The sequence below is a fragment of the Xenopus laevis genome, chromosome 3L (genome assembly GCF_017654675.1).
Source record: "Xenopus laevis strain J_2021 chromosome 3L, Xenopus_laevis_v10.1, whole genome shotgun sequence".
NCBI classification, from domain to species: domain Eukaryota; kingdom Metazoa; phylum Chordata; class Amphibia; order Anura; family Pipidae; genus Xenopus; species Xenopus laevis.
The window spans coordinates 75042952-75065689 of record NC_054375.1 but is presented as its reverse complement, the minus strand read 5'-3'; the positions used below and the strand labels follow the sequence as shown (position 1 = coordinate 75065689).

The window sequence follows — 22738 nt, the reverse complement described above, 5'->3', positions numbered from 1 at the left end:
CAGGGTTGTCTGTGCTCACAGGTGCCCAGTGTCATATGGCTGGTTGTGATGCAGATGCTTTTGGTGCCTTCAAAAAGGCTTATGCAATAATCCTTATCTCTTAAATCATCTTGATCATTGCCATTATTTTTATTTATTTACATTTCTCTGGATTTGTATGGAAAGTTATATTTTAAGATTGAAAGTTGTTATAAACCAACTACCACCCTATATGCGTAGCCCTCTACCAGCTGCAATGAGCATAGTTGCATTTCAATATGTAGATCAGCCTTCACAATAATGCCAGTGCTGATGTGCTGCTGTAGTGTGACAACACGGGTAAGATTTTATATACAGATCACCAAAGCCTCTCCCCAGGGTTTGACTGTTAGCTTGGTCTTTTTAGAAAGAAAAAGGGTTTTTTATATATTTATTATATTATTTATTATACACATTTGTTTTTTAGAAAATTTATTTTTCTGTCTACTGAGATGACACCCATGTGCACAAACACCACCATAAACCTAAGTTAATTAAACGTTATTCAAAACAACAGAGACTTGAGAATATTATTTACTGGGAAAAAGTAATGAGCACATTATGTTTGATAAAACTTGTACCACAATCAAATAAAATGAGTTTCTTCATAGCGAATGTTGAAAAACCATAAGGAAAATAAAATAATGGAATGAGATAATGATATGTTGACAATAATGTAAACTTGCTCTAAACATTCAAATGTACTTAGAAATATCCATTAAATGTAAATGAATGGGTTATCTGCATGACCACTAATTATTGTTTTCTATATTTGATATATATTTTGGGATATTATTGCTTTGGCTTTGCTTTGTTTTCCTGTGCATGGTTTCTTTTGGATTTAATGCAGGCTGTGTCCCCTTTTACGATCTGTACAATTTCTTTGGGGTTGAATTTAAACCAATCAATAAGATGCTCTGGACCCATATCCATGCCAATGCAGATGGAGACAATTTCTTGGATATGTATTGGACACAAATCATTTAATTAATGAGCAGTTAGAACAGTTATATTTTGTTGAAGGGCATTATTTGCTATGTGAATATTAGGTTTCTTGCAATTGTTCAGTTGATAAAAAAAAAAAGTATTTTCTGGACAATGCATAGTACAAAAGGTATTGAAGTACCACTTTTAACCTGCTACCATCTTGCATAGGTTGCAGTAACACAGCTGCACTATCTATGAATAAATCACAAAGAATTAATATTTGGAATTAAATTACTTTTGAACTAACACACTACTAATGCACCACATATAGCCAGAAGCAGTTTTTGAATTTGCCTGAATTTTTGGAATGCGAGTCATTTGACTCATTAGTCAACTACAGGTTGCATGCTTACAGCAAATGCTGTTTAAAAAAAAAAAAAATTGAATATGTAATTTAACGTTTAGATTTGTTTCAGCGAACTGTGAACCTATGGTGGAGATGTAAGAATTTCACTAAACCCAACAAAAGACCCCTCGTTTTAATCCGTACTGTTAGAAAAAAAAATCATTTTTGCATTTTTCATTCCTGATACAACTGCCATTGCAGCACAAACTAGTCAAAATATGTTTGATTTCACATGTTTGGTAATTCATTATGAAATTAACAGCAAATGATACAAAACGAAAGTAAGATACTTTTCTATAGATATTTCTAGACTTTGCATTAGGGCCTTTCTTATGAGGGGTTCCCTGTCAGGTAGCATGGATTTAGAATCTTAGGATAATCTGATTAGTTAAAAATTATTGACTTCAATTTATCCTGTTCCTATTTTATAGCAAAGATGGTCCATAAGAGAGGGTGTGTGTGAGAGAGTTGAGAGTGTGTGGGCTTGCACATGTGTGTTTAGTGCTCTTATGAACTCAGATCTATTTAAGTATTAACATTGCCACCTGCTGATCAGTTCTTTAAAGCTGGCCATAGATATACCTTTGATATTGGACGAACTATCGTGCGGTGCAATCTCCCGACCTGTCACTAACCATTCAGATTACATGAAGTAGCAAAAGAACAGATCAGACGATGTTCTGCCCCTAACAGCAATTGTTAGATCGACAATACACAAATTTGATATGCAGTACCATTTGTGTTCAGATGCTGGAGCTCTCTAAATGTAATAAGGTTATATTCCAGTACTAGCTATTTTTTTAACTCATAAAACAATCTATTAGATAATATAAATGTTTTTCCACACAAATGATGAATTATATGTCCAGCCATTGATATATTTGTTTAGAAAAGTATAAGCATTATTGCGGTCTCGTTATTTACACGTGGTTAGTGCACACAAAAGTGGCAAACTGTGCTATTAATATTAGATGACATGTAGAATAGGCTTTTGCTCTAGGCTTCTAACTTGTTTGGATACACTTTAGCATTATTGTGGAATAAGAATTTATCATACATTGGGAGGAATAATTCCATTGTGAGCTGTGCATAGCAGTAACAAGAGTAAAACACACAGCTCATGCCAGTATAGAATACACACTGTTCTGTGTTTGATTGAATGCTATTTGGATTTCATGTTGCTGAAAGGTGACTTCAGGGTTTAATTGTCAATCAGAGCTATTTCTATAGCCCTCCCTATTCTTACTCTGCTTCTATTTTGACATCATTCCATCCATCAGTGTACGAAAAACTAAACCCACCCATTCTGCAAGCACCGTCCATCAGCCCAGAGCTCTGCTCTTTTTGCACAAGGGAGCTGAATATACCTCACCTCTGTTATTTTCTCTTCTATTGTATAGGAAGGGCTAAGCCTATCTGAGAGGATTCCAAGTCATATCGGCACGTAATAACATTCTACAGTACCGGCACAAAGTGTGACAAGCAACTCTGCACTCGAGATGGAGAGAAGGGAGAGCAGCCAGTTATTCTGAGATATTGTGGTTAATGGTGATCCAATAACCTTACTTCCTGCCCCATGGGAATTTCTGCGCAAATATTGATATGCTCTGAAGGCTTTTTAATATGAACCCCTTGCTGCTGGACATCTGGTTTCTTCTTCCTACAACTTTGCTCTTCTTAACACCTGAAGCTGCTAATTCATGGTGGTAAGTTAGTTTCCACTGGTGAGTCTGTATAATACTTTGTACTTTTTAATGGCTAACTGAATAGCACAATTGAAGAATCTGCAAGTAGTTATGTGTGTTCTTAAAGCTTTCTAACTAGCCTCACATTTATTTCAGGAATCACAAACGGTTTCAAAGAAAAAAAGAGCATCCTTATAACTACTAGACCTTTACTGATGTAAATTGGACTGCAGCTATTTGTAGTTTTGTCTGGTTTTCCAAGTTCAATTATTTGTAGTGTATTCATTAATAACATTTTAAAATAAGCTATGTAAACAGCAGTGATGCTGCCTTGCTATTAGACAAAGCATGGTAAATATCATAAGTGTATTTTGCACTAAATACATAAGCTTTTTGTTCCCCCCTAAAATAGGGTAATCTGTTATTGCACAGTACCATTTTGTCCATTTTGGTTTGCCTGAAAGGCAATTCTCATGAAACACATAGTTATGAAGTGTTTTGTTCTGCCCCATAGAGTGCACCACAGTTTGGGCTCAATGTTCACATTTTAAGAACACATATTAGAAACAAACTGTATTGGCCAATGTATGTGTTCTTGATATAGTTATTTGAGAGAACCCTAGAAATTTTTCTGATACATTTATAATAAAGGGCTAACAATCATTTTGGCACAATACAATGACATTGTATAAAAATGTAAAATGTAAGACTTATCATTAGTACTTAGATCCCATAACTGTAAATGGAATTTATTACCTGAAATGCTTGGGACCTGGGGTTTTCTGGATAAGGGGTCTCTGCACCGTTATTATTAAAGAGAAAAAAAAGATACAGTTTAAAAATGAGTGATTGGTTCTTATATATAATGTTTTGGTCTGAATAATAGATGTCTGGATACAAAATCCTATAACCTGCATTTATGTTTACAGATTATACTGTGTGTCATTGCTCGTCTTTGGAATTTGGCAGCTTGATCATTTCGGTTTCTTTTTCCTCCTCCAAAACCAGCGCCAATAGAACTTAATATAATCTTACGTCATCCTATATGTTTATATGATTAGACAGTGATTTATCTGGCTGTCTTTTTTTCAAGTTCACCGTTATTTTGCTTTGGTAGCTTAAGTAGAATTTATTGTAGTACGTTTCTCTACAAACTGTCACTTGCTTATAATTGTTCACATTAAATATTCACATTTAATGATGGGGGGGGAGACCCATTCTGTTTTTCCACTTTTTTAGAGATATGAAAAGCTGAAGTTGTCGCTAAAGGTGCCTTTCCCCATTCACATTGCTAATAGGGAACATCTGGGCATGAATGATGTCATCCCTATTCTTAAGACTCTTCTATAATAACAGGTTTCTACAGTGGCCCTATTTTTATTGTAAGAGTTACTTCAAGTTTTAGTATTACTCATATCATTTAGTTTGGTTTATGGTTTTTCTGTCATAGTGAATTGTCACAGGAAAAGTATTATTTAAGCTACATGAATTTAGATTAATGTTGAAGACTTTTTCCTGTTCTAGGTTACAGTGACATTACAGTAATTATATCTTAGCTGGGTTCAAGTACAATATACTGTTTTATTACTACAGAGAAATGGGAAATCATTTTTTAAAACTTTAATTATTTCATTAATATGGAGTCTATGGGACACGGCCTTAATTCAGAGCTTTCTGGATAATGGGTTTCTGTTCAACTGATCACTGAACTATCTGAGATATTTTATTTCAACATGTTGTCCCCAGTATGTTGCTAGTCCAAGGTGTTTTGTAGGAATGTTATGCCTGTCAGCAATCTTTTTTTAGGAATAATGTTAATGCTGGACACCATTTTTATTATTATTGTTATATAATATTAATAAAACCTAAATTACAGATGCAGTATCGTGATGCTTTTATAGATAACAATGATTTAATACAGTTTGACTAAGGCAATATGAATGCTGGCAAACTGATTTAATCTGTATTGACAAGTGCTCGAGTATAATGTATTATTGCTAATGAAATGTGTTTTTATGTATTTTAATATGTATTTGCATAGAAACAGCCAGCTGGACACTGTATCTTGCATCAATTTTTAGACGTGTACTATGGATTTTCAAATAAAACATTTAAGACTCTTATATGATGAGGAAGGAATGGTAAAGGAAATATAACAGTTGCTCTCCTATTATACAATATACAAAGTTACATAGTTAAGTTGGGTTAAAAAAAGACCAAAGTCCATCAAGTTCAGCCCCTCCAAATGAAAACCCAGCATCCATACACACACCCCTCCCTACTTTCACATAAATTCTATATAGCCATATCTACACTAACTATAGAGTTTAATATCACAATATCCTTTGATATTATGTCTGTCTAAGAAATCATCCAAGCCCCTCTTAAAGGCATTAACAGAATCAGCCATCACAACATCACCCGGCAGTGCATTCCACAACCTCACTGTCCTGACTGTGAAGAACCCCCTACGTTGCTTCAAATGAAAGTTCTTTTCTTCTAGTCTAAAGGGGTGGCCTCTGGTACAGTGATCCACTTTATGGGAAAAAGGCCCCCTGTTATTTGTCTATAATGTCCTCTAATGTACTTGTAAAGTGTAATCATGTCCCCTCCCAAGCATCTTTTCTCCTCAAATCAACCTTGAAAATCTACCCTCATAATTAAAATCTTCCATCTACTTAACCAGTTTAGTTTCACGTCTTTGCACTTTCTCCAGCTCATTTATAAGCTCATTTATATCCTTTTTTAAGGACCGGAGCCTTAAAACTGCACTGCATACTCCAGATGAGGCCTTACCAGGGACCTATAAAGAGGCTTAATTATAAAATGACTTTTAAATTGTTGATCAAAGATGTGCTCATTTATATTTGACGGAAATTATTCCTGATTTTGATTTTATGCCCCCATTTCATGTCTTATTGTATACTTTAAATATGAGATATGCAATGACTTTTGGTAGGATTTAGACCAGGGTTGCCCAAAGTTAGATTGGTATCTACCAGTAGACCTTTAGCTGGTGATCAGTAGATCTCAGGACACTGTCAAAAATAGCTTGTCTAAATCACCCTCCTATTTCATGCTTTTCATTCAGATACTTATTACGTTAAGTTTACATAAGAAATCGTTGTTTGTTAAATATAACAATATACATGTTATCATAAATCAATATAATATTTTAAGTAATATTTTTCCTGGAACAGAATGTTAATGCTTTTATAGATGTAGATCCTAATGGGACAACATCACTTATAGTAGACCTCTCATTAGTTAAGTATGGGCACTACTGATTAAGATGAACACATTTAGATACTGTTGAAAGGTTATATTTATATATATTTTTAAATGAATCTCTTCATAAAACTCAGTTGTTAGTTTTTTAGCTATAATGAAATAGGTGTCTTATATTTTTAGAAGCCTACTGCCAAATATTTGTTTTTGTTTCCCCCACAAAGGAAAGTTTGTTTTTCTGTTTTGTTCTTGAAGACACTGAGAAGATAACGCTGACACCAATGTACAACATTAATGGATAGAATAAATGGGTGATTCCTTCAGCAGAGTCAGTGGAAGATGGAATAGGACTTTTCTTTGTCAGAAAGAGGTCAAGAACTGTCTTAGATTAATGTGCTTTAAGTGATAAAAAGATACGATGTGGGATGTTAGTGATGTGGAAATCTCTTGGTGTGGCAAGGAAGAGTAAAACAAATATGATTAGTCAGGTTAAAGAATGTGAGATTGTGAGGAAAAAGTGCCAGACTGGGTAAAATATTTGGGAAGAATTCAAAACAGGGACAATAGTAAACACTGATGTATACAAGTGCAAAATATGTTAAAGAACTGTATTTAAGCATTCTTTAATTTATTAATATTTCAATTATAATATTTCAGATTGCTCACCAGAAATAAACAGAACTGAAAGTGCTTTAATTGAGCAATTCATTCTGTCTAAATATGCGTCCAATTTCTACTTAATACCATCTGGGAGTTACAACTGTTCACCTCTGAGTTAACTTTTAGTATGATGTAGAGAGACAATTTACAATTGTTTTTAATTTGATACTATTTGTGGAATTATTAAGGTTTTTATTTTGGAGCTCTCCAGTTTTGCCATTTCAGCAATCTGGTTGCTATGGTACAAATTACCTTAGCAACCATGCATTGATTTGAAAAAGAGACTGGTATATGATTAGGAGTGGGAGTGGATAGAAAGATGAGTTATAAAAAGTAATAACAATAAATGTGTAGCCTTGCAGAGCCTTTGTTGTTTTTAGAAAAGGGTCAGTGACCCCCCATTTAAAACATGGAAAGAGTCAGAAGAAGAAGAAGGCAAATCATTTTTAAAAAATGGTCATTCTATAACATACTAGTTAACTTAAAGGTGAACCACCCCTATAAAATGCCTTGGAGTGACTTTTATGCAGGTGACATTTCCCTTAGTCAAAATTGTTTTTTCTTCTCCAAACTTTTTTTATTGTATTTCCAAAGGTAAATAAAATATATTAAAATGGTGAAAGTTTGAAACCATACATTTTTGTTATGACATAATGGGTATACAAATACCATTGTTTTGTGAGTTTGTTGTTCAACAGTAGTCACTTTTAACACAGTTTCCTTATAAGTCAATACAGTACATTAAAACTTGAAAACAGACAGATAGGAGCAGGAAACAGAACAGAGGGAAAAGGGTGAAGGGTTGAGAGTTTAAAAAAAAAAGGGTTTAAGAGGGGAAGTTAAGAGGTGAGAGAGAGCTTCTTTCTCATGTCATTTGTGACAGTCAAAATAGTTTTGTTATTGTGCTTTAAAGATGCCATTTTAATTATTAATGTATGAAACAACCTTTGCATTTACATCACATAGTGTTCTAAGGCACAACATCTCACAGTATTCATTTTGGTTAAAAAATGGATATTCTAATCTATTTTATTAGTGACAAAAAACATTATAAATATTATGTTAACCGTCATGTATACTATGCTACTGTAATCTAAATTCTAATCACGTGCCTACTGCTTCCTGATATTGTTGGCACCTTAATGATGTCAATAAAAAAGTGCACTTTATCCTCATAGAAAATACCATAAAATAGAATATAAAACCCTCAAACCATGGATGTCAGTGCCAGACACTGTCATTTGTGTTGCTCACACCCTACACAAAATTTGATGCAAAGGTCTCTTTCTTAACCAAGTGTAGCAGTAATAATACATTTCTATTCTATGTAATCAAAACAACTGTCTAAAGAAATGTGTTGGTGGGGTTCACAATGAAATTAAAATATGTTATACAGTGCATTGTTCATGTTTGTTTGTGATGCAAGAGTTAATCCTCTAAAAAAAAAAAAAGTGTGTAGCAGAAGATGGGGAGATACAGGGGCATCTATGGAGACACAGATCTTTACTGCTAAAAGGCTGTGGTTGCCTTGGGCTGGTACAGAAGCCCAAAACGTAATGTACAACATTTCTAGCCTACATCTTTAGTTAAGCTTTAGTTCTCCTTTAAGACATGCTGGAAATAACAAAGGTCTGCACCGTTTAGGTTAGGGATGCACCGAATCCACGATTCAGCCTTTTTCAACAGGTTTCGGATTCGGTTGAACGGAATTCAAATTTGTATATGCACATTAGAGGCAGGGATGGAAATTGTGTGACTTTTTGTCACAAAACAAGGAAGTAAAAAATGTTTACCCCTTCCCACCCCTAATTTGCATATGCAAATTAGGATTCGGTTCACTATTCGGCCGAATCTTTCGTGAATGATTCAGGGGTTAGGCCGAATCCAAAATAGTGGTGAGTTAGGGTGAGTTTTTGGTGTCAACATGTATTTGCTGCCTTTGATATTCATGGAAGTATTAGTGATACAAAAAATGTTTTCACGTGACTTGTAATGAGGTCAAGAGAGGCCCTGAACAAATACTGTACAAATGGGAATTTGAATGGAGAAGTCTAATAACCTTTGCCGTTAAACTATTTTAGTGACATATTTTCACTGCAATTAATGACACTCTGTGTATATTTATATCCAGGTATATGGGAGCTGTTGTTACCTCCTCATCATCTTCGCGAGTAATGTGCAATAATATACCTGGTCTGGTAACTCGCCAGCGGCAGCTTTGTCAGCGCTATCCAGAAATCATGCAGGTTATAGGACTGGGGGTAATTGAGTGGGCTACAGAATGTCAACATCAATTTCGGCATCATCGCTGGAACTGCAACATCATGGAGAGGGATCAAAGCCTGTTTGGAAAGCTGATATTACGAAGTAAGTCTGTCATGTAAACTTGAGTATAAATTATACAGCACAGGGATAGCCTGCTGCATAGTTTTGGTTGAATTTTACCTTTTATTGTAATGGGGTATGTTGCAGGGGTAATTAGTTTCCAATCTGCATAAAGCAAAGTAATATTAACCATGTGAATACTTTTGTTCATTTTCCACAAAAAAAACTCCTGAAACATCAAGCAGAGATATCTCAAAACAGCTGCAAGTTATCAGTTTTATTGATAGAGGTAAAATGACATTTATACATGTTAAAAATTAACTTTCAAAGGTACATTTTTTTTTTTTTATAAATTCTTTATTTACGTGTTTCGCAAAATATCAAAAGTACAATAGCATGAGAATCCTGCAAGCACAAAATTCAAGAATAAGATAAGATACAGTGCTTGAACATGGGGTATATCAAGACAAAAGTTAGCAAAAGACACCGTCAGATCACATAACACGTAGGCATACTTTGCGAGTAAAAATTACTAAATAAAGAGAAAAAGAAAGAAAATAACAAAAACCACAGAAAAATAAACTATGTTGGGCACATCTACAATCCAGGAGATAGTAGCAAAACGGTGGGTGGAGAAGTAAACACAGCAAGGATAGGGTGGGAAGCACTATATATTAACTGAGTATGGTGATCCTATATCAGTGACATATCAATTGGATGCCAGGGGTCCCAAGGAAGCGATAAGCATACAGTGGCCGTATCAAGAAGTAAGAGTCCGGTATTCCTGCGATTCGGTAAACTGGAGCCAATAGAACCATTTCCGTGTCAAGTTTTCGTGGCATTTCGGATTACACGTCTCTGATTTGTAGTGCTCAAACCGGCAAATTTCGTTTACTTTAAGTGCCCAGTCTTTAAGTGTAGGGATTACTTTCGATTTCCAAAACAAAGGTATCAAGGACTTGGCTACTGTAATTAAAGTCGAAATGAGCGCCGTGCGATATCGTGCTGGGGACATGTCGTTACAATGCAATAAGAAAAACGACGCCGAGTCCGGTATTACCAAATCCGTGAATCTGGGTAATAACTGTTTTATTTGAGTCCAATACGGTTGTAAATTGGGGCAGTGCCACATAATGTGGCTGAGAGTTCCACTGGATTGACCACATCTCCAGCAGATGTCAGGAACATTTGGAAATATTTTAGATAATACACTTGGCACCCTGTACCATTGCGAAAGTAATTTATAATTGTTCTCTTGTAACCTGGCACACAGAGTAGATCTGTAGGAGTTCGTGACAACAGTCCTCCATTCCGATTCCGTGAAGGTGCATTGCAGTTCTCTCTCCCACTTTCGCTTGAAAGCACTCGCTGGTGTAGAGGAGCGACTGAGCAACAATCTATAAATGTTCGCAATTGCATGCGGGGTATGGTCGGTTCTGGTGAACAATTGTTCAAACAAGGTATCCTCGGATCCTGTGGCGTCAGATATCAGTTTCGTGTCTAGAAAATGTCGTATTTGATGTAGCCGTAATCTCTCAATCGGTGTAATCTTTTCCGGAGGCAAGATATCCTCCAATGGTTTGATGGATCTACCATTAAGCAATTGAAAAGCCCATAAAGTTTCTGTTTGCGTCCAGTTCTTGAAATGCATAGGCAATAATCCTGGAGGGAAATCCTTATTGAACAATATCGGAGTCAACCGGGAATGCGGATTAAGAAGGCATTTTCTATGTTTCAATGCATCCCAGGTGTTAGCGATTTCAGTGATAATTGGATTAGGAAATGTTGGCTTGCAACGCTGAGATTTGGGTAACCATGTGTATACTTCCAGCGGGTACTCATAACCATCTTGTGCCACAAGTGGCCATAATTTGAGAGTCTTAGAGTTCATCAAGTCCAACATCCGTTGTAAGACCGCGGCTTTGTAATATGCCCAAAAGTCCGGCAAACCTACTCCCCCTGCCTCCTTCGGTTGAGTAAGGGAATCAAATTTCTGTCTGGCTTTCTGACGCTGCCAAATAAACTGAGAAATGAGAGAATGCAATTCTTTGAAAAATGGTCTCGGTATCTGGAACGGGATTGTCTGGAACAGATATAGAAAACGAGGGAGTATATTCATCTTTACAATGCCGATGCGTCCAAACCAGGAGAAGCCCGGTTTGTCCCATTTCCGCAAGTCAGCTTTCACCGTCTTGAGAAGTGGGTAAACATTCAGGAGGATGCCATCCGTAAATTTAGCTGAAATCTTGAGACCAAGATAGGTGAGATATTTAGGTTCAATCAGAAATGTACAGTTATGACTTATATGTAGCAAGTCCTGGTGAGGCAGAGAAATGTTAAGTAGGCTAGATTTCTGTTGATTTATTTTTAGATTGCTCAGAGAGCCATATTCATCTAGTTCGAGCAAGATCTCTGGTAATGCGGTTTTCGGTTGCGTTACAAAAAACAACAAATCGTCTGCATAAGCCGCCGTTTTGTGCGAATGACCGCGTATATGCACACCCGGGATATTCGCATTCTGTCTGATGCGCTGTAGGAATGGTTCAAGTGTAATGACAAAGAGGAGGGGAGACAGTGGGCACCCCTGTCGTGTGCCATTTTTAATATCAAACGGGTCGGATAGCATCCCATTAACTCGGATACGTGCCTGTGGACGAGTATATAAACTCTGGACATATTGCTGAAAAACAGGGCCAATTCCTATCCACTGAAGACATTTAAATATCAGATTCCACTTCACCCTATCAAACGCTTTTTCGGCGTCGGTAGACAATAACGCCAGTGGGATGGCCTTCTTTTTGCAGTAATGTAGGATGTTGTATACCCGAAGAGTGTTGTCTCTGGCTTCCCTCTTAGGAACGAATCCCACTTGTTCGGGGTGTATGATCCTTGTCAAAAGAGGTTTCAGCCTTTCCGCCAAAACCTTCGCAAACAGTTTAGTATCTACGTTGAGAAGAGATATCGGTCTATAGCTCTTGACGTCTAAAGGGTCTTTCCCCTTTTTATGAATCAGAGTAATATTAGCTTGTGTTGCGTCCAAAGGCAGTTTACCCTCAACCATAACCGCATGGATATGTTTCTGGAAAAATGGCAAGAGAGCCTTGGAGAACCTTTTATAGTACAAACTAGTAAACCCGTCTGGGCCTGGAGCTTTATGGGTGGGTGTGTGTTTGAGAGCGAATTGAATTTCCTCTAGTGAGATAGGAGACTCTAAGCGATCGAGATCCTCTCTCGACAGGTGAGGCTTAGGGATGGTTTGTAAATAAGAGTCAATCGCATTGCGGCAATCAGGTGCTGCGGATCGATCCGGTTCCTGGTCGATATTATATAAAGAATTGTAGAAATCTCGGAAAATGCGGCTAATATGATCTGTGTCGTGAGTAAGTGTACCCGCGTGGTCCTTGATGCTCATAATGTGATTTTTCCGTTGCTTGATTTTCAATGCAGAGGCTAATAGGCGACCACATTTGTTCCCATGTTCAAAGTAAAGCTGCTTCTGGTAGAAAATCGCTTTAGCAGTATAGTTGTTCAACAGGGTTTTAATTTCTTTTCTGATTGCCGTTATTTGATGAAGGGTATTGTCTGAATGTTGGGATTTGTGTTGCCGTTCCAGCGTCGTCAGAGTCTGGAGCAATTGATTATATTTCTGCTCTCTGTCCTTCTTCTTTTGTGTGCCGAGCTTGATCAATTCCCCCCTTATCACACATTTATGAGCTTCCCAGACCATCTGTGGGTTGGAGTCAGGAGTGACATTCTCTTTAAAATAATTTTCAATGGACTCTGTGAGACGGGTAACAGTGGAAGCGTCATCAAGTAAAGTTTCATTGAGCTTCCATTGCCACGACTTTTGAGGGGGTCTCCGCCGCAGGAGGTACAGCAAAACTGGGGCATGGTCTGACCAGGTAATCGGACCAATGGTAGCCATAGAACACCTAGGAAGAGTATCGTGTGATGTGAGCAGATAATCTATTCTGGAGTATTGTTGATGTGGGTTGGAATAAAAGGAATAGTCTTTTACTTCAGGGTTCAGGATCCTCCATGTATCTATTAGGTTGTATTCCTGCAACAAATGCCTCAATTGTGTTAATTGATGCTTCGGGAAACTAGAATTTGTAGTGGAACAGTCTAGAGTCGGTTCCAAAGGAAAATTAAAATCACCGCCTATAATCATGGTGCCCTCTGCAAACTGATCAATTTGTTGAAGTAATGGGGTAAGACGGCCTAGTTGTCCTACATTTGGAAGGTACAGCGATACAAAAGTATACATCGTATTATCAATAAGTCCTTTAATGGCATTCATATGCCCCATCTTATCCATAGTCTGGTCCACATGTGACCACTGTAGGCAGTCTGCGAGAATAATAGCTGTGCCTCTAACTTTGGACGGTTGCGGCTTGCTAGTGTAGATAGTCGAGAAGCCTTTAATGTAAATCTTAGACGTCGCCTGTAGTTTAAGGTGTGTCTCCTGCAGCATGGCAACGTGTATCTTATTGCGTTTCAACTCCAGTTTAAGGCTATTTCTCTTCTGTATCGTATTGAGACCCCTGACATTCAACGACATGATGCAGAGTTTGTCACTCATTGGTGCTGTTGGGTAGGTATAAGCTTATGCAACCATAGTGCCTCCCCACCGTGCTCCTGTAGCCAAATAACAAAGTAAAGAGATCTGCCCAACATAGAAAACAAAGTAGTAACTTGTGATATAAACAAAATTTCGTAAACATATCAGTTCCTCCCTGAGAAGACTCCTATATCAATATGCAATTAGTCTAACAAGTAGGGGGGATACGGTATAGGTACTCCGTGAGTTCCCTCGCCAAAAAGTGGGGGGAGTTATATCACAACGGAGAAAAAGACAGTGGGGGGAGAATCCGAAACCAACGTATAGTACGTGTTATCCACAGCTCCCAGTCTCCCTCAAATATAAGAATATAAGGCATGGCAACCAGAGTATATAGAAGACCAGACTAAGCGTAACATGTAGCGAGGGTGGACAGGGCAGAGCAAACGTGAGCAAAGAGAAAGAGAGAACAGAGAAGAAGAGAAAGAAAAAAAAAAAAAAAAAAAGGGGGGGGGGAGTGGGGGACAGGTCAGGTATACAGAGACTCGTTGGAAGGGCCGTAAGCTAAATAATACAAAAAGCATAGTACAAACGTGGGGAATGGAAGCTAAGCACGTATCGACATGGTATCAGAGTCGACATGAGTAATAAGCCCGGTAGGAAAGATCACAGATAGGATATCCGGTACATTCTCAATGAGTTAAAAAAAAAAAAAAAAAAAAAAAAAAAAAGGCGGAACATAAAGAAGGAGACAGCCATCTTATAGTAGCTAGGTAGCATTGGGCATAATATCAAGAATCAGAGCGAGTATGCGTCAACAGGTAGTCAAACATGGAATATGAGTAACAATCTTGATAGAGAATTGCATAGTAAACACAACCAGCATAATCGCAATAAACGTGAAAAGTCTAAAGGAAATTCGAGTGTAAGAGAGGGAGAAGAAAAAAAAAAAAAAAGGGGGAAAAGGGGGGGGGAGTTGGATGGGGAGGGAAAGGAAAAATTCTCTCACGAATCACGTAGGCACATAACCAGCCACATAATTCAAATTGGACAAAGTGAAGGTAGGTGCAAGTAGCAGTGTAAGTCACACCACAAAAACAGCAAAAGTCCATAGAACCACTTCAAAATGCAAAAAAAAATAACTGAACAGTCTGGGGGTAAACAAAGGCCTCTGGGTCCCCGGGCCGAGACGCCTTCAGGAGTGAGGTTACAGTTACCCTCCAACGACAGCAATGGCGAGGATCTTCAAATCCCGAACATGCAACCATCTTCAATCAGCAGGTTGTTTATCCGTGCCGCGTCTGCGCTTGGTAGGTGTTGACCAATCTCTAGAATCCAACTCCGGTAGGTCATCTCCGTTGTATACGAGCGATCTCCATTCCGATAAATCCGGCGGGGTAATTTCCAATTGATTGCAGAACTGTGGGAGGTCATCAGGTTCTTTAAGACTGATGAATCTGCCGTTGAAATTAGCAATAAGTGCGAATGGAAATCCCCATCTGTATTTCACGTTCTTACCCGTAAGCAAGGATGTCAGGGGACGCAGCGTACGCCTCTGTTGTAGTGTAAGCCATGCGAGATCCTGGTACACTTCCAAGTTATGGCCCTCAAAAGTAAGCTGACCTGCCGTCCGCACTTTTTTCAGAATCTCCTCCTTTAACTTGTGGCTGTGGAGGCAGCAAACGATGTCCCTGGGTTGATCTCCCCTTAGCGAGGCGTTAAGGGCTCTGTGAGCACGGTCAAAGTCAATGACTGCCTGAGGTGGCTTGTCCAGTAGGGGGTTAAAAATCCCACATAGTGTTTGCTCAATGTCTGCTTGCTTAACAGACTCGGGCACGCCGCGGACGCGCAAATTGTTGCGGCGCCCTCTATTATCAAGATCTTCCATATGGCGTCGCAGCAGATATACATATTTATGGTGTGCATTTACTCGGCCCATGGTTTTTTTAAGGGCCTGTGAGTTGTCGTGGATTTGCAAGTCCATCTCCTCAAGCCGTGACCCAATGTCTTTTAATGCGACCTTAATGCCCGAGAGTTCAGCTTTCTGGGCCGCTTTAATAGTTTTAGCCAACTCCAAAAGGTCTGCTTTAGTTGGCTTAGCCGCTAAAATTTCGTGCAGCTCTTGATGTTGCGAGCGGGGCGCATCGCTACTCACCGAGTCAGCAGGGCTGGGGCTGCGGTGCGGCGCGGCCGCCATCTTGGGTCGTCTCTCCTCAGGCCCAGAGTCCTTTTCAAAGAAGGAAGACACTGACGGGGTTTTCAGCTTCGCCGGAGTCGCTAGTGTGGACGGGTATTGTTTCTTTTTGTTATCTTTGCCCATCGCCGTCGAAGCTCGGGTCTTAGCGCTATTGAAAGCTGAAGTAAGAAAGCTTAGAGACGGGAGCTGCTGTGTCGCACGTCTGCTCAGCACGGCATCCGGTCACGCCCCCTCAAAGGTACATTTTAAACAATTGTGGTATTTTAAATCCAGTGTTTTCTTCCAAAAAAACGTCAAAACAAGTGTTTCCAAACTTCCCCCCTCCTCCTTAGTGTTAGTGTACCTCTATTCAGTCTAAGTGCCCCAGTCTTTGGTGTCACTTTATTGAAGAGAAGCTGATCTTTTTCTCCAAATTGCAATACCAACAATTTACCACTAGATGTCTGTGGATTGGTTCCTTATCTGTCTGCTATGTCTCTGCAAAGCTAAACTGGAGACAGTGTGTATGCTGATGGATGGAAGACTTTACCAGCCATTGAATGTGTATCCATATATTAGCAGTCCATGTTTTGAACGGTTACTTAAAGGCACTTAAAGAGGCGGTCCAATGTCATTAATATGGATACAAATAAAAAACAACTTATCATTGAGGCAGTGCTACTTGCATATCAGACCTTGCATATTCTACAGTAAACAGACACACCAAGCATGTGTATACATAGGTTCTATCATTTGAAGCTGACGTGGTATCAAGGTAGATGCAGAGTATATTGATCTGACAATTTAATGAAGGTAGATGCACAGCAGTTATGGTTCTTTCATGTTGCTGAATTTATGACTGCAGAAGGGTTGCAGAGTGGGACTAAAAGACTGAAGACAGCTGCACATCAGCACTGAATATTGCCCACTGGCACTAAGTGACTGCAGGAAAAATGCACAGTGGCAATAAGTGACACCACAAGCATTGCCCACTTGCACTGGTGGCAGTGAGTGTCTGCAAGAGGGTTGCACTATGCCATTTTCTCACTGCAGCAGTTTGCAGTAAGTGACTGCAGAGAGTTGATTAGTAGCATAATCTAAGCCTCCAGGTTCTATAAATCATTAGGTTGAACATCATTAACTGCATGTTTGAGAACTCCCCAAAGTGGCTCAGTGTTGTTGAGGAAACTGTAACAGCCTCTCCAGAACCTTTTTTAACTAATATTATACTGCATACATCTTGCTATCAATATTTATTAATTCCCTGTGCCCCTGGCAGTCATGCCCCCCCCCCCCAAAAAAAACAGCTGAGATTAGCCTCTTTACTTTGCAGTAGTAACAGTGTGCCTCTCTTCATAGGCCTTGTTGACTATGTTTAAAGTCATTAAGTACATTTTTTCTCATCACTTCAAATGATTTTGAGTTTTAAGTCTTCTCTAGGTGCTGTTTGGAGTATAGTAAGCAGGCTGTTTTGTGCCATTGGTGCAGCAATGGCTTTTTTCTGGCCACCCAGCCATGCAGCTCATGCATGCTGAAACAGCCACACCACATTGTTTCAGAGAAGCCTGTATTTCAGTACAATCTGCTTGTACGATAAAAAAATAATCTTAATTTTTTTCCCTTTTTTTAAGGCAGTAGAGAGTCAGCCTTTGTCCACGCAATATCTTCGGCTGGAATAGTATACGCTATTACTAGAGCATGCAGCCAGGGAGAGCTGAAGTCGTGCTCCTGTGATCCTATGAAGAAAGGGTCTTCCAAAGACAGCAAAGGCAGTTTTGACTGGGGTGGCTGCAGTGATAATATTGATTATGGCATCAGATTTGCCAGAACATTTGTGGATGCCAAGGAAAGAAAGGGTAAAGATGCCCGAGCACTAATGAATCTTCACAATAACAAAGCTGGAAGAAAGGTACCATCAATGTTAGTTTCAAAGGATTGCAAGTCAGGATGTTTGTTTCCAGCATGTATACTTCATATCCCCTCCAGTATATTGTAATAGGAAAATACCAGCTTTCATACATTTTGTATATTAACCCATTACCCAGTTTATATCTTCTTGCATCACTCCATAACGTTGTATGCTCGATTCATTCTCAAACAAAGCAATGCTTGGGGATGAAATACAGAGCTTGCTGCCAAATAAAACACCACACATCAATATTACGAAGTAACTGGTCATCAAAGCTACACATCTATAGTGTAATAAGGTTGCCGAAAGGCTAATTATATTTACAACTCAATATCTCCAGTGCAACGGCTAAGACAATAAGGCACATGCATGTCCACATATGCAGTTGCAGTCACCGCACTTTAACTTCTGTATGTAACACTACTTTCATTAGTTCATCAAAATGCCCTCCTTGCACTACAGTTGCAATCAACGCTGCTCATTCCTTCCTGCCTTCTATTCCGATATGAGCACTGCTGTGCCTATTGACGGAGTGGAACCCTGGAGCTGCTGCCATTTCCCATCCATGCATTAGCTGCAGACAGACTTCAAAAATATTTGATACATCTGCAACAGACGTGTGGTGAAGCACATACAGTTGCATTCATTTTGGCAAATTGAATACAATTGTGGTAGGTGAAGTGCAATTGCATGATGAGAATCGCCCCTTTTTAACCACAAATGATGCTGGAATTCTGTGGAAAAAACAATGCATTGAGGGGAAAAAATATGGTGATTGCGCTTGATTTTGCACTTTGCTCACTACTCTTGGGGACGTACATGTGCCCTAAAAGCTCTAAAGTGCACATTAAAATTTATCACACAACGATGTACTCTAAAGTCCTTTAACCTATTAGCTTATGAAGTTGTTCGGTAGGCAATTTATTGATATGTAACGTGGTAGTTATTTGGCAGTCTGCTAAACAAGACCATTTTTGTGGTTTCCTGTCATGTTGATAGATAATCTGGCAATTAGATTTCAAATATTCCTAAATGTTAATTCATGCATTGAATAGATAAATGATGGGTCATGTTTACTCAAAAAAAATATTAAATTACTAAACAATTACAGTTAAGTGATTTTAGACATAAAGTACATACAGAAAGTTAGCAGCAGTGTTAGTATTAAAAGAATAGAAACCATATTCTAGATTTTAATGCTTTTAAGTACTATGCACTGTAAAACCTAAAGCAGTGACATTCGAAAAATACTGTGAAAATGCTGTAAATTCTTTCTGGGTTCCCACTGCATGGGTTAATCAACTTGTGCCATTATTTTATTATTATTATGTACATATCCCACATCATATAACAACTGCAGAAACGTCTTTACAAACATATTTGCAGGTATACAGGAGTAACAAAGGACTATGCCCCTTTTACAGTTTACAATGCAAACAGAGAAGGGAGAAAATATATCTAAGGTGTGGATTTAGGCACAATGGGCAGTCAGGAAAGTAAGATATGTGCCATTGTATAGTGAAACAGCAGCAGTGGGTTTCATAAAAAGAGTGGACACAGTGCTTGGGTAAATGAGGTTAAATATTCCTGACAGAGTGCATTATAAGAGATTGAATGCTGAAAAAAATAGGAAGTGTGATGGGAAATCCAGAGGAGCGGGCAGTATTTTATATGTGCATGTAATGAGGTCATGAACAAGGTGTTGAGTGATTAGATTGTGCTTTGTAGCAGATCTGTAAGTAATACTATTTTGTAGTTTCTTGTGTGGCTTGTTGTGCCTAGGACTGAACTGTTGTCATTTCATTCACACATATTCTTATGCTATGTTGCTGCAGGCTGTAAAGAGGTTCATGAAGCAAGAGTGCAAGTGCCATGGGGTGAGTGGATCTTGTACAGTCAGGACGTGCTGGATGGCTATGGGAGATTTCAGAAAATCAGGGGACTTCCTTCGTAAAAAATATAATGGAGCCATACAAGTTGTGATGAACCAAGATGGGACTGGATTTACAGTAGCAAACAAAAGATTTAAGAAACCTACAAATAATGATCTGGTATACTTTGAGAACTCCCCTGATTATTGTGTCAGAGACAGAGATGTTGGTAAGTTATTTCCCTAAGTTTATTATAAATTTAGTGCAAGAAGAGAAATTGATACAGCTTACTCTTGTTATTGCAGCCTTACTGTCACTTTACTGAGTTCTATATATTCAGGGCAATTTGTAAGCCAGCATTAAGTTCATAGGTGTAAGTTTGATGACCCATTAAAAGCATCCTGTCATGGAATAACATGTTGTTTGCAAAATGCATCAGTTAATAGTGCTGCTCCAGCAGAATTCTTCACTGAAATCCATTTCTCAAAAGAGCAAACAGATTTTTTTATATTCAATTTTGAAATCTGACACGGGGCTAGACATTTTGTCAATTTCCCAGCTGCCCCCAGTCATGTGACTTGTGCCTGCACTTTAGGAGAGAAATGCTTTCTGGCAGGCTGCTGTTTTTCCTTCTTGTTGTAACTGAATGTGTCTCAGTGGGACATGGGTTTTTACTATTGAGTGTTGTTCTTAGATCTACCAGGCAGCTGTTATCTTGTGTTATGGAGCTGCTATCTGGTTACCTTCCCATTGTTCTTTTGTTTGGCTGCTGGGGGTAAAAAGGGAGGGGATGATATCACTCCAACTTGCAGTACAGCTGTAAAGAGTGATTGAAGTTTATCAGAGCACAAGTTACATGACTTGGGCCAGCTGGGAAATTGACAATATGTCTAGCGCCATGTTAGATTTAAAAATTGAATATAAAAAAATCTGTTTGCTCTTTTGAAAAATGGATTTTAGTGCAGAATTCTGCTGGCGCAGCACTATTAACTGATTCATTTTGAAAATGAAAATTTAATGTGCCTTGGTTGCTGTAGTACAAGGTTTGTGTGTTAGACTTTGGCTGCAAGCAGAATAATGTAACTGGCTGATTCCAGTGCACTACTGACACAAAGCAAGGGTAGTTGTTTGTAGCGAAAAAAAGAACTATATCAGGTTGAAGAAGCATACTAATAATTTATATGTAAAGTAAAAATAAATCGGATTATAAAAATGAATTATTAAACAACTACAGGTTGGGTGACAGTTGTCCTTTAAAGACCCTTAAAAACACGTTTCATATGTGCACATAAAGATAGAGGTTGCATACATAATAGCTTATTTACTAAAACAAGTTCAAAGAGCTAGTCACAAAAAAAAGGCTTCAAAAGGCTTCAGGCAATTGCAGCCATGCAGGGAGTTGCACAAAATCATGTCAAGTAATGCGTGTATGCAGATCTTCACAAATTAAGGGCAAGTTAAGGCTAACTAATGACAATAGCATGTGATTGTTTTGCTGAAGCTATTGATGGAACCTGCATCAGTTGAGGAAATACTGACACATTTATGGAGGCAGTAGCTCTAGGATTCCCTAGCATAAAGCCAGCTGCAAGTAGAACAATGAATGCAGCAATTTGATTGGTTGCCATGGGTTACTGCTCTTGGGCAAATTTGCCCAGTGTTGATAAATGAGCCCCATTATGCCTATTTTTAAGGGCTAGGGTACACTGAGTGTATTCTCTGCCACTATTTTCCCTTCATATAAAAACATTTATAGCCAATGACAGGAGATATCTACTTTTGTACTGGCTGAAAAATGCCAGGGAACAGCACACCTTGTGTGCCAACAGCCTTACTGGAGAACTAAAGCTTAACAAAGAGGTAGACAAGAAATTCTGCACATTATTTTTTGAGACGCTATACCAGCCCAAGGCATCCATAGTTCTTTAGCAGTGAAGATCTGTGCCTCCAAAGATGCCCCAGTAGCTCCCCAGCTTCTTTTCTGCTGATCCACTGCACATGCTCTGTGCTGCTGCCACTTATCTGAGCTTAGGGACTGACTCACAATATACTGTATATATAGAGTATAAAAGTCACAATACACGGCTGATTAATAATTAATTTAGATTCAAATTACATGGCAGCTCAGAAATCAGAATTTAATATGCCCTATAGTATCAGCTTGACAGGTGATCCTCAATTTTAGCTTTATGATTTGCAACAACCCCTCAGAAGTTAATCTTTTCAGCAGCTGTCCAGATTATACTGCACATGTGCAGTGTCACTGACACACCTTACAAAATCCAAGATGGTGACCCCCCTGTGCACAATTTTCAAGGCCTGATTTATTACTGTTATAGAGATTCTGGAACTTTAAGCTGGTGCTGTAAGTTCAGTTTCTAGCTAAATTTGTTTTTATGGCATGGGTTTTCTACCAGGGAGCTGATATCTTGTGTTAGGGAGCTGTTATCTGGTTACCTTCCAATTGTTCTTTTGTTTGGCTGCTGGGGGGAAAGGGAGGGGGTGATATCACTCCAACTTGCAGTACAGCAGTAAAGAGTGACTGAAGTTTATCAGAGCGCAAATCACATGACTGGGGGCTCCTGGGAAACTATCAATATGTATAGCCCCATGTCCGATTTCAAAATGAAAAATAAAAAAATGAGTTTGCTCTTTTGAGAAATGGATTTCAGTACAGAATTCTGCTGGAGTAGCACTATTAACTGATACATTTTGAAAAAAACTTTTTTTCCCAGGACAGTATCCCTTTAATTACTACTTTTTTTTTTTATGAGGTTTGAAACTTAAGGCTCCTTAGAATGAACTTGTATTCATATTACTATTCAACATGCAAAGCAATTAATATAAAACACAGTACTCAACAGGTAGAATTTTGATGAAGAGCTTTTCTTTCCAGGATCTTTTGGACAAATGGAGTGACGTATTTATTGGCACTAATGAAACAACTCTTTCTAATGTTAGATCAGCAGTGA

The 22738-nt window shown here is 38.5% G+C and overlaps 1 protein-coding gene across 1 annotated transcript in view; it reads left to right on the top strand.

The window, feature by feature from the left end:
* The first annotated feature begins 2756 nt into the window (after window positions 1–2756).
* Window positions 2757–22738, top strand: part of wnt2.L (Wnt family member 2 L homeolog) — a 30220-nt gene continuing 10238 nt past the window's right edge. The window contains exons 1-4 of the mRNA XM_018252560.2: window positions 2757–3057; window positions 9056–9291; window positions 17618–17895; window positions 19731–19995. Of these exons, the coding sequence (XP_018108049.1) occupies window positions 2975–3057; window positions 9056–9291; window positions 17618–17895; window positions 19731–19995 (862 nt within the window). The 5' untranslated portion in view covers window positions 2757–2974. The remainder of the gene's footprint in view (window positions 3058–9055; window positions 9292–17617; window positions 17896–19730; window positions 19996–22738) is intronic.